The sequence below is a fragment of the Cebidichthys violaceus genome, unplaced genomic scaffold, assembly GCF_023349555.1.
Source record: "Cebidichthys violaceus isolate CVI_PGR_0920_01 unplaced genomic scaffold, fCebVio1.0.p SCAF_10, whole genome shotgun sequence".
NCBI lineage: Eukaryota > Metazoa > Chordata > Actinopteri > Perciformes > Stichaeidae > Cebidichthys > Cebidichthys violaceus.
In genome coordinates, this window is record NW_027176263.1 from 8336630 (window position 1) to 8349732 (window position 13103).

A 13103-nucleotide genomic window follows, 5' to 3' on the forward strand; every position below is an offset into this window, starting at 1 on the left:
TTTATCCTTCATCATAACCTCCCCTTTAGCTCTTTCCTGTATTCTCAACAACATGTACACTTCAGTGCTTAGCCAAAAGCCTGTGTTTTATTAACCTCATTTCCATTATTTCTCTTACCCTGTCTCCAGTTTCATATAATTAAATAAGTGTGGTGTAAACCCTTTCTCTTCTCACCATCAATATTTAATGCAGCCCTCAGCCTGGAAACAGTATAACAGGTCTCTGCTGATTGGCCAATGCAGGGGGAGAAGTGAAACTGTAAGCCAGTAAAAAAAGTCACATTCATCACTGTGTATATATTTAAGTAATTAGAAGTTTTGTAAACAATTTATACTCATTAATCTGCATTTAATTAGTGACTTTTGTATTTGCATATGCCAACATGAGGAGCAATCTATTGTTATAATCCAGAGGGACACATCTGTTCCTCTGCTGCTGAAGAAGACATGTTATTTCAGCCAGGAGGAAACATAACCTTTATGGAATCGGCACCCTGTAGTCCCAAGGGCCTCTGTGATTTCTTTAGGGTATATTTGTTATTCAGCTGCCATTATTGGTACAGTTGACACGCAGCTGGATGGTAGCCACAATCTCTGTGGATGAGAGGAGTCAGAGGATCCGCTGATGCTATTATGTGTCAACATCGGGAACCAGTTAGCTGCCGAGACAAACGGCTCCGGTGGGAGAACAAAATTGGCATCTTCTGTCTTCCTTTCTGGCCAGACTTAACTGTCCTGATTTCCATTCTTAGATGTTCCCATTTTAGTTTTGCTGACAAATGAAAACAAGATAAAAATATATGATTAAAGTCCTGGAAGTATCCATGACTAGTCCCTTCTCTGATGCCCTGCTATTAATATTAAAAGACACCTCTGAAATAGCAGGAAAATGGCACTTCAGAGGTGCTTTTCAGTTTCACAATAGTTCACTCAGAATGTGTTATGAAAAACGTTTTTCATTAACATGTAGATGATAAACTCAGCTCAGCTCATAGACATCAAATATATGTAATCATTGACTAAACTGGGGTCACTTTCAATTGAAACACACATTACTTTTGACCTTTAGACATTCACAGCCATATCGTTTAATAAACCATGATATTATGCATTGAACAAATGCACTGGGTGTAAAATGCTGTTTCTTTTCCACAGGGATATTTATACAATATTTAAACATTATTCCTTATTAGACTGAAAATCTGTCCACCTTTCTTGACATATAAATCCTCCTGCTTTTTGTGTCTTAATTGAAAGTTCACCTCTCCTGTCATAAATGTCTGTGCTTCATATCTTTTGCCCAGTTTGCCAAAAGGGATTTGGAGTAATTGGTCACCCCAATGTTGCCGAGGGGAAAATTTGGCACCATGCTTCTCCAACTCCCGAGGTTTGTCTGACGTTCACCACTCGAAACAAGTGATTGCTTCCTCTGAATATTTATAACCAATTATTTTTGGTGAGTTGTGGGGGTGTGAAGACTTGACATGGACGAGATTTCGCGAATCAGGCCATTTTGAGGTTATTGTGAAGGCACTCTGAGAGCGTTAGATAACTGACATGGCAATTGTCAATGTTGTTCCTTCATGATTATAATCGGTTTGGTCAAAGGCACATGGCTATTTGCCTTTTGTCATCCAATTAGTGAACATTCTTGCAGCATTTTCACAGCTGGATAGCAAACTCAGCTCTGATTAATTATAGTGTGATTATAAAGTATAAAGCATGACTGATGATGTTTCGACATGTGATGGCTTTCGCCAGACATCAGAACTCCTGAGAACAGCACAGTACAGATTTTGTTTCTCCTGTTACCCTTTTCATTTATTTATGTTTATCGTTCCGTATCTAATAAATATGCCTGTGCCGTCTTTGTATGAAACATGAAGGGAGCCGACTGTGAGTTGTGATGTTCTCTAAACATCACACACTGCAGCGATTGAGGTTTCACTGTAGACTAGTTGCAAGAGAGAGAATGCCCGCAGCATCCATTCGCCCCTCCTTCTCTTCTCTCCTACCGTCTTCTGGTCCTGTCAGTTTGTCTCAACTCGTATACATTCAAGACAGAGTTAACTGGGGCAGTGTGTATGTCCTGCTAAGTCTTTGCTGGTGCATGTATGCACACATATGTATATACATGTTTTTTATGCCAAGAAAATAGAACTGTGCATAATTTAGAACATATAATGAGCACTCCCTTCAGTGCAGCAAAATGAAAGCATTGTGTTTGCAGTAGCAGAGGAGAGCAGTTACAGTGTTGGCAGAGGGCAATGTTTGTGCCTGAGGCCTCCTGTATTCCCATAGTCCCAGTTTGTGTGTCAGGATATAAATAGAGTTGCTCCGCCACCAGAAAGTGGTGCTATAGGTTAGATGCCAGTAGTTGCCTCAGTCCAGAAGAACCCACCCACCCTCTGTCCCTTGTGACCCCTCAGTCTCTGGACCACTAGCATATGAGGAGCCCAAGTCACAACAATGGACTTGATAAAATGTCTAGCATCACACATATTGCTGCAGTGTGTGTTACTTTTGGACTTTGCTGAAGTTGTGGTTTGATGCCCAAGAACATCAAGCTGAAACGCATGCATTATTTGTTCACTTATACAGCTAAAAGCACATGCAGATTCCTTAAAACATCGCTTTAGATTCAGTGTAATGATGTATTTCCCACTTTCAGCGAGGAAAAAAGGAATCTTTCCGGTTGCAGGATTTAAACATGAAGCTGAATTCTTTTTATCTCCACAGCTCTAGCTCAGGTAGTTTCCTGTGTGCATATGAATGATGCAAAAAGATCAACTAGCAATATTAATAGCAAGGACCTGTGGGTACATTGCAGTTCGGTGGTGTGTAGAAATGGGTCTTCGGGGGATAGTCCTATTCTGCTCTGATACAATCATGACTGACAACCTGGCTGTGCCTACTGACAGTTGTACTGTATGTACGTGTTTGGGTGTAGCAACAAATGAAAAGTAAATAAAGGAGAGAAAAATGTTGGGGCGTTAGAAGATGTGATGTCCTTGAGTGTAGGTGTGTGAAGTGTGTGGACCGACCCTCTTACTAATACAGTAAATGCGCTGTTACTTTGCTTTTGCATTGTTTTAATTATTATTCTCATTATTTCTTGAGCCTTTCCAAACAATAATGTATTAAATTATTCTTTTGTATGCATTGTAAATGTGATGGTTGTCTACGGCCAGCTTATTTAATTATACTATGTTTCTGATGAAGCTTACTTTATTTTGTATAGAAGCAGGGCTGTGGGAAGATAATAGTTTGTTTTCTATATATAAAGGTACAGTTTTATGGTGACCACTGACCATTGTACCGTGTCCCTGTTTCAAATGCTGCGGCTTAAATATTCTGCAAGCGGAGCTCTTGTGATTTATAAGGATTATTTGCAGTGCACAAATAAAATGAGTTGTTTGTGTTTTGAGCCTGTTCTCTGTTTTTCTAAAATTGAACTTGCAGAAACGCAAAATGCATATTACAAATTCAAGCAGATTGTCATCAACAGACAATTGCTTTTGAGTGCAGATTCTGAATATGGCAGATTTGTACTCAAACTGGCTGACATCCTCAGTAGTTATTTGCTGTAACTGTAAGCCCCCACGTTATTGTTTTCTCATAACATGCATCCAATAAATACTTTGCCAGGAGCTGCCTTCTCCTCATCTTCATTCTAGTTGTTCAACTTGATAACATGAATGTCGGCTCAAGAATCACAACTGATGAATAAAACAAAAGTGTTGTATTTACTTTTAGCACCCTCAGAATTTCCAATAAAATTCACTCTCCTCAGAGAGACATATTCTGCTCACGGCAATGAAACACAATATATTCTGTAGTACTGTGATGAATGCTGAGGTGGAAAGGAATCAGACAATTCAGACTGAATACACCTACTTTTTAAATTAATTTATTTATGTATTTTTATGTGCCGGATATTGTACAGTAATCCCAAAACCACTAATACAAACTTCACATTTTAGAGTTGTTTTTGTCTTCACAGCTTCTCATCATAAATCACTGTCGTTCAACAGCTAACTATGTTCCCTCCTTTATGAAATGCCACATATATTGAGTCTGATGAGCAAACAATTGCTTCTTATGCTCAATTAAGAAAACATTTCCTGTTAATCACTAGCTGGGATATCAGCGAGCCTCTTGTTCACCTCCAACTTTAATTACTGCTCTTCTAAGATGGAGACAATGATGGAGTCCACATTTCCATTTTGACTAAAATAGTGTTTTAAACTAACCCAAGACTACCCAAGACCCAACAGAAAGTCATTACCCAGGTGGTTTTGTGTGTAGAAAAACATAATGATTGTCCATAACTCTCACCCTAATTGTTCACTTTTATGGTAAATACGTGTTATAAAGTCACATGTGGTGCTGCAGGGAGACAGCTGAGCACAATACTCATGACCTACCACTGGATTAGCTAGTTTCGATTGGCATTGAGCATATAGTAGCTCTGAATAATACACCAGAGGAAAAAGATAATTAAAAGAAAAAAGTCAGATTCAACCAACACTTTATTTAAGACACTGATATTTTACAGTTCATGGATTCACTTCTTTTGCTAAAATGAATTTGACCGAAAACCTCGGTGCTTCATGGCAATCCTACAATACTCACCGGCACGTGAGTCAACAACGACTGAAGAGATATTTACAGAAATCTGTGATCCCAAATTCTTTCAATGTGTTACTTTTGATAGTATAAATAAATAATGTCAGTGTGCTCCCATTTGGAATCCTTGACACAATGTTTTCTCCCTGAACAGAACTACTTTACCTGACAGCCCTCACCCTCAAGACAAACTGTATGTGCATGACAAACAAACGCCAAAACAGTAACGCTGAAGGGTAAAAGCCTTGACATCAATCTATTTAATGTATCTACAAAACAGTGAAACATCTTAAATGAGAAACTTCACCTTAGCAAAATTCAAGTTCTGTTTTTTTCTCTCAGCAGACAATATGAACAGTTTCAATGCATCACAGTTTACACAAAGGCCTAGACTGGTGGAAAACAAACAAACAACTAAAACCCCACTGATCTATAAAACACTAAATTAAAGATCAGTGAGTAACTCAGATGATGACACACTCATCAAAGCTAATTTTAGCAAGCGGTCATGCTACCGTGCCACAGCTCACCGATTCAAATAAACTTGTCACTAAACTAACAGAGCCAGCAGAGCAGCAAGGAGTAATGGTGCACTGAATCTCACTAACAGACGGTATAAAAAACATTACATTCAAGACTTCATAAAAGGCTGTGACTGTGTCATGATTTTTCAATGTAGCAGAGAAAGATGAGGTCAGAAATTCAGCTCCACACAGAGACTGAGACATACTTAAAATGCATAACAAATGCACGTCTTTCCATTAAATGTGCTAAAAAGCAGATATGACAAATAAGTCTGCATTGCAGCAGTATGCAGCTACACTGTATGTGTGGGTGTCTATTTACGCCAAACAGAATATTACAGGATGGATAATGGCATGAAATGAATTACTTTGTCACATAATTCTTCCTCCAGATACAAATGTGTTTTTTTTTTAAATACAATGCCAATGCCAATTTCATACAAAATAGTAATAGTGTATATCCACTGGTTTGAATTCCAATCATGGACAGTTCCATCCTTGGTTGAGGAGCAGATCAAAAACGGATGTGGTAGATGTGATAGAAGTGGGATGTTTTAGGGTGTTTGCACTCCTGCTGCTTGATTTTATAGCTTCAATTTTTCTAGTACAGCATTACTTTCATCAATTAAAAAGCTTCCTCAAGTCCAAAAAAATATACATTTCTACATTCAAATTATGTAAATACTGTAAAACAGTTTCTGTCTGACAGCTTGCTCTTTTCTAGTTTAGAGTAATCATCGAGCCTTTACAGATCATCCACATCAAAAGTACCATTAGTTTTTGATTATTTCTATCATTTGTTTTTTTTCAGTTTTTTTACAGATCTTTAGAACCATGTCCCTTTTTCTTTCTGAGAAATCCCAAACAGTTTTTTTTCTGTATTACTGCCCGGCTCCAGTACATGTGCAAACTGAGCTCTCTTTACGGTAACATGCAACGGGTCAGCCAGCAATCTGTGCTTCCCTTTTTAAGCTAGGCTAACCTCTATTTCCCTTTTCAAACAGTCAAGCACACATTAAGCCATTCAGACAAATCAATAAATTATAGTGCTTATCATCTCACGATGACAACTTTGAAATAGGACTGCAATATTTTGAGAAAATGCACATACTTGCAGACAAATACTATCCCTCACAATGAAATGTGTGAAATCATGAAGTCCAAAGAGAATAGTTAACACCCCCATAAAGATGAGCCAGAAATGCTACAAAACATAAACTGTTAAATTGTTTTTCTTCTTGGCAGTTATTTTTAAAAAGCCTGTTGTTTGCAAACTGTATATTTACACACACAGGATATCTTCTTCTGAGCTCAGACCACTTGTAGTTCATACAATATACCGTCTCTTCTTTCAGACGCTTTGCTCGGGATTGACGCAATGGAATAACAGGCCCCTGAATTTTTCAAAAACTTTTCATGAATGTATAAGAGCCAATCCAACTGAAAATAATCTGCCAGAAAACATGTATTGGTACATCGCAAAAGTTCCATGTAAAACTAGAATAACCTGCCTCTACCAACCAGTTTACATCCATGTCCGTCAAATGTCTTCACCTCATCCTGTTATACTGTGTATATTCTTGAGTTGTGGCCAAAAACATGTTTTGTAAGGTTACAGCGACTTTTGACCAACAAGTTATAATCAGTTCATTGAGTCCATGTGGATGATTGTGCCAAAATTGAAGAAATTCCCCTCAAGGCGTTCCTGAGGTATCACATTCACAAGAATAGGGTGGGCGGGAGGAAGGAAGGGCGGAAGAACGGACGGATAGACGGACAACCCGAAAGCATAATGCTTCTGGCCACGGCTGTTGCCAGCGCAGAGGCATACAAATATGTTGTTGAGTTGTTCTTATGTTTTGGCTACACTTTGGCTCATCTTTAATAGGAGTGATTATTCTGGATGGCACTATACTGTACATCTTACAACATTCACAGGAATATGTCAATTCCACATACCTACCTCTATTTATAAGATACATACATGTTTATGCATTATTTTGTGACAGACTACAGAGATTTGTCCTATATTTCAGCAAGATTTAAGAGACCAATTTTTGTAAAATGTTCCTAAATATGCAATAAATAGCGCAGCTCATAAAGGAGCTTGTCTCCCATGAGTCCTAAATACAGCAGAAGGCTTTTCTTTTATCACTGACTATGTCTTTATAGTCACTGTTAATCTATTCATGTTCTCCCTTATTAATGTGCATACATTTAATATCTCCTGCATAGCGCTATATTGTCAGTATTTTGGTGTGATGAAGGAGATTATTTGCTTGAGCTGTACAGTCTCAACTAGTTATTATACTACTAACGTTTGCAGAATGCCTACAGCTGAGACTCATGATCTACTCGTTCTATCTACTTATATTCTGTGTGCATTACCCCCTACGTTCATACTGTCATCCTTCGGTGTTTACTGGATCATGGGATCATCATTGAGAGAGGACAGTTGAGTTGGGACACTAACAAACGACTGGATCTTGCCCTCAGTGTAAACCGTGGCTCTGTTCGACACAGTAGTGAAGGACAGGTGGTCATGCTCCAAAATGGCGAGGCGGTCCTGCGGCTTCTCCTTCTTCAGGTAGAACATCTTCCTCAGCTGCTTCAGTTGCTGCAGCTCGCAGAAGGTCTCCAGCACCACCAGCATGACTATCAGACCCAGGATCAGGTAGACTGGCGAGACAAACACACAGGCAAGGAAAGGGATGACAAGAAGTATGAGTAACTAGCTGCAGTGAGTCGGATCATTCCACCATATCAAAAACAAACAATAGCCACGCATTTTATATAACACTGACAAGAAATCACTTAAGTATTCCTTTTTTAAAGGACAGTATACTTTATATTGTCTTTTTGTATAATATATATTATTATATATAATAATATTTGTTATATATATATATATATATATTTATTTTGTAAATATGTTTTATTGCTTTTCACAGTTTTTATCCCACCATGGAAGATGATACACAATATACATAAATTACAGATGAAATTGAAATCCTCATTTTCTTACAAAAAGATATTTTACGATTTCTGTAAAACACAAATATTACATTTTTTTCTTCACATAAACTGTTTATATGCACAGACACAAGAGGGCAGTGGCTGGCTAACCATGATAAGAACAGAGTGTGTGTTTAGTTGACTGGTGAGATGAAATGAGAAACAGTTTCAGACAATGCTCTAAATGAACTGTTTACACATACATGTTTGTTAATCAGTGCCTGCAGTCAAATCTTTCCCTGATTGGCTTTCACTAGCGAACCATCTTTGGCAGTATCTAACATGAACAATCCCCCTGAAACTCCCGAGCAACCCAAGGTATTTCTAGACCGGTGTATGAACTATATGAACCGTAATACAACTATTACTGTCATATATACACTGATATAAATAGGAGTACTACAGCACTATAAGTGGTATGTTAACAAGTCTGTTGTTTCTGAATCAGCAACTTTTTAAAATACATTCGAGATCCCTTTTGTTTGAATTGAATTAAGAAGGCAGAACATACTGTATAGTGCTGTACTTCAAACGCAAAACACAAAAGCAGTGAGTGCTTATCACCAAAGTCACTGGCAAAATCAACACAAACAAAAATGAACAATTCAGCAAACGGCATGAGTTGTTCATCATGTGTCGCAAACTGTTGCAAACAACCGAATGTTATTGCAGATTGCAAATGTCACTTACAATACCGACAAGTAATTCTTCACATAGGACATTGCACAAATGTGTCTGTTGTTATTTGAGCTAACGAAGACATTCTGTCACAGCCTTCTCTCCTCCTACAGACTGACACTCTGTTCCAACTGAATGACGTCTCTCTGGCTGATGCGTAACACCCACACACACACACACACACACACACACACACACACACACACACACACACACACACACACGACAGTTCACTTGAGTAGCGTTCAACATTCATGCCCACCCACAGCTTGTCAAGAGTGCATCGGTTCAAATTAAATTAGACTTTTTCTTTTTTTCTAATTCTAGTCACTATTAGGCCTGACAGTGCCGCTGACAGGAAGCTGCACAATCAACCAGAAAATGCAATCAATGCCTTGCTGATCTCCATTAGGCCATGGCTCAATTTGTCTTCCACATTGCATTGTGCTGTGTTGCCTGACTGATTATGTAAAACGGGCTGGAAAAAGCAATGAATATGTCAACATTTTTGCTTTATCAGCAGCATCGAACAAGTTCAAAAATAGTGTGGAATTGTGGAATAGGGTGGAAGAAGCCACAGTTATTGCACGTGAACCCCTTTTAAAGAGCTACGCATTGTTTAGAAGTTTGCAGTGAAAAGTTCTCTTGCAGATTATATGCTTTCTGTAGTGGTATCTATTACACTCTGTGTGAGTAGGACAGGCTAATTCTTACCCCTAATTATATATGCACTGTTTCATTCATATTGTTTTGTTTTGTTTTGTAATAGAAGCCTATTTTAATATCAAAGCAATATAATTACTACTGTATCAGTCAGGTATAACTACAAATCACATTTTGTCTATAACCCAAAGCTGTAAAAAGTCAAACTGAGATAAAGCCACGATAATAAAAGCTGGATCTGAAACAGGAACCTGTGCATCAGGATTAAGGTTTCAGGATCAACCACGTATATCTGCTTCCCCTCTGTGTGTTTGTCATTTTAAAGCATATGTTCACCATATTGCACACTAAATAAGAATTTTTTTACTTATGTTTTAACAATGCGTTTTTGTACAGGTCAAAGAACTGACCCAGCTGATTGTGTCACACCCAGGTAGTACAAAGTTCACCATCATAAAACATGTCATATGCGATCTTCTCATATCAGTTAATAATTTATTCTGAGATATTGGGACTATTTAACTGAGCAAATTTGCATTACACTACATGTTACAGTTATAGTGTTGCACACATTATAAATCATTTTTAGGGGGTTGTTTTCTAAACAATGCCACAGCTGTGTGCCAGTCGTCTCATACGCAACATCTTTTTTTGCTCACAGCACATATCATTTTAAAATGATTCATACAGTACCATTACTAACACCTCAATGAGGATGAAAGTGGAGAGTAGGCGGAATCCATTTGAGACGTTACTGCTGTCGCCACTTGGCCACGAAAATAAGAAGAATCATCGGCACTCACCAGTGATGCCCACTTTGTAGAGCTCCCTGAACCTCTGATTGGCCGCCTCTCCTGGGACGTAGTCACCCAGGCCGATGGTGCTGAGGGAAATGAAGCAGAAGTAAAAGGACTCCAGGAAGTTCCAGTTCTCCTCCAGCGCTGAGAAGATGGCGGCGGGGATGAGAAAGAAGCAAGAGACGGCCAACGTGGCGAGCACAGTGGCGTGAACGATGGCCACCAGTGGCTTGGACAGGCCCCAGCGCCTGTGGATGTACATGACCGGCCTCCGCGTGCTGAACACCATGATCCTTTGCACCACAGCGGTGAGGAAGAGGAGGGTGAAGGGGATGCCAATCACTGAGTAGATGATGCAGAAGGCCTTCCCGCCATCCGACAGTGGTGCTGTGTGACCATATCCTGTAGAATTAAGAGATAGCACAGAAAATCAATATATGTAAACGTTCGCCCAATTCAGCCCGTTTCTGGTTTATTTAAGCTTATCTAAACTTGATTTTATAAAGGGCTTCTGTAGCTTCCTGAGCATACGTGCTCTTTTACAGCAACAACCTGTTATCGTTTTTACTTAATAACAAATAAAATAACAGGCCGTGTCACAGTGTCACTAATTAAGTATAAGAGTCATTAACAGTAAAAAATGTACAGGCTCAATTAAAGCAATTACTGGCAGGTAGAGGATGATTTTTGATGTAATGTCATGTTAATGTTAATGTAAAAAAGGGTTTGCAGTAAAAACCTAACATGCTCTTATGAAGTATACCTAACAAGAGTGTTAAATATACCATGGGTCACTAACACGAGAAAAAAATTAAACTATCAACTTTCAGCTTCGGCTTGGTATTCATTAAATACAATGCATCTGCTTCTGTTTTCACACTGTTTCTCTTCCTCTTTTTCTCTGATGAGAATTAACGGTAGTTTCAATACCTGTCTAATTCAGTATTGTGTATTTCTGTTGGAACTTCTGAGTAACAAAGATAATAGAAAATATCCAACAATAATCAACAGCAGGTGTTTGGTATATCATGGTTGGTTGGACAAAATGAGGAACAAACTAATTTTGATAATACTATTGAGGAAATGCAAAAGGTTTGAGACTAAGAAAGAAAAAACAATCAGAAAGAGTCAGAGCTCCATATGATCAACTACACGTCAGTCAATTCGCGACTTGAACAGAAAAGGTTTTATGCAGCCAGGCAGGAACTGCTGCAAATGGTATCAGCACAATCATGTATGTTGAAACTTCTGAGATAACTGCTGCCATCCGGTCAGACTGCAGTTCTTCAGGTATCCTCACAGATCATCTGCAAGTTATGTTCTTTTGAGAAATACTAGAAAAAACCCTCCATGCACAGTGTCATGCAAAAACTTTGCAAATACCTGAAGAGAAAACACACAAAAACTATTTGTTAAAGGCTTTACCTGACTAATATGACTGCCTGGGGGGAGGAATAGCGATGACGTTGACATGCAGACAATTTTATGTACTGTATGTTTTGCAAGAGGGCTGTTCACATACAGCAATGTTTATCAAATTAGATCCTACCGACTGCAAGGCGATGTTTATTGTGACAACACACATGTATGCGAGATATAAAAACTCATGTCTATAGCTTCTGTACCTAAATAACCAGAGCAACAAATACAAACAGACCTGATTGACCTACTGGGATAAGTAATTAAGTTACAATTACCATGACCCATGTTTAGTTTCACCAACCTGCCTAGTTACCTGCCTAGTAGGCCAAAGGTTTGTGTTCCTAGTAGTGGCTCAGGTACCTTACAGGGCAGACAAACAGGGGCCCGCTGTAGACTAATGCATAGACTTAAACATAGTCGTATCTTATTCTGGGCACCTGATCGGCTGCAGCATCACCTGTAATACTGGCACCAACGCTTACCTGTGGTGGACAGCACGGTGCTCGCAAAAAACAGGGCAGAAGTGAAGTCCCAGTTCCAGTTAGCCGAGGCGTTATTGAGGATGGAAACCCCGTAATTACTGGCATCCAGGGCTTTCTTTAGGAACCGCTCCAGACGCTCCTCCGACAGACATTCATTCTCCTGGAGGAACTGTTTCTTAATGGCCCTCAGCTCCTGGCGCAGGAGGTCTTCATAAGGCAGCTCAACCGAGGAAAAGACAACAGCGCCGAACACGAGATACAGGATGTACCCCAAGACTAGAGACACAAAATACCACGTCGATTTGTGACTCTGTATCAACCGCACACACGAATTGCTGGCTAGAGACGGAAGCATTTTTTAAGCGGTATCCCCTCGGTGTTACGCTCCGGGGTGATATAAATCAAAAGCCTTCTAAACTAATGTTATTAATGTAATCACCCCGCGCGTTGTATGAGCGCAATGTAGCATAAAGAGAGGGATGTTGTTACAGACAAAGCTCAATGAGATCTCTTCCCCCCTCCGCGAAACCTGCGGTGGCACTTGGGGCCTTCAGGTGCAGTCGGAAATATCATAGTTATTGGATGAGAACTAGCCTATTTTGGCTTGAGATACCGAGATTCCCCTGCGTGATAAGCTCTCGTGGTTGTGGTCGTCATGGATGGACAAAAGATAATTTAAATGTATCGAAGCACGTGGAACGATGCAACCCTCGTTTACGCTCATTTCTCTCTAATACTATCTTAGGCTGCAAAAAAACCACATTTGAGTCTGATTTTTAAAATGATGCAACTAAGCAACTTCTACCATTTACACCATATATATATATATATATATATATATATATATATATATATATATATATATATATATATATATATATATATATATATAT

At 39.0% G+C, this 13103-nt stretch overlaps 1 protein-coding gene across 1 annotated transcript; it reads right to left on the reverse strand.

The window, feature by feature from the left end:
• Nucleotides 1–4514: 4514 nt before the first annotated feature.
• Nucleotides 4515–12739, reverse strand: kcnk1b (potassium channel, subfamily K, member 1b). The gene is made up of 3 exons (XM_068724218.1): nt 12211–12739; nt 10313–10708; nt 4515–7832 (listed from the first exon to the last, which is right to left on the reverse strand). The coding sequence occupies exons 1-3, from the start codon at nt 12563–12565 to the stop codon at nt 7573–7575; spliced, it is 1011 nt and encodes a 336-aa protein (XP_068580319.1). The 5' UTR covers nt 12566–12739; the 3' UTR covers nt 4515–7572.
• Between the last annotated feature and the right edge of the window lie 364 nt (nt 12740–13103).

What these genes read in the sequence shown, in the direction of transcription:
- kcnk1b (XM_068724218.1), bottom strand. Translation starts at nt 12,565, where the DNA reads ATGCTTCCGTCTCTAGCCAGCAATTCGTGTGTGCGGTTGATACAGAGT. An exon ending in CACCGTGCTGTCCACCACAG is followed by an intron (nt 10,709 to 12,210) that starts GTAAGCGTTGGT and finishes TTAATTCTACAG; the next exon opens with GATATGGTCACACAGCACCA. An exon ending in CTACAAAGTGGGCATCACTG is followed by an intron (nt 7,833 to 10,312) that starts GTGAGTGCCGAT and finishes TTGTCTCGCCAG; the next exon opens with TCTACCTGATCCTGGGTCTG.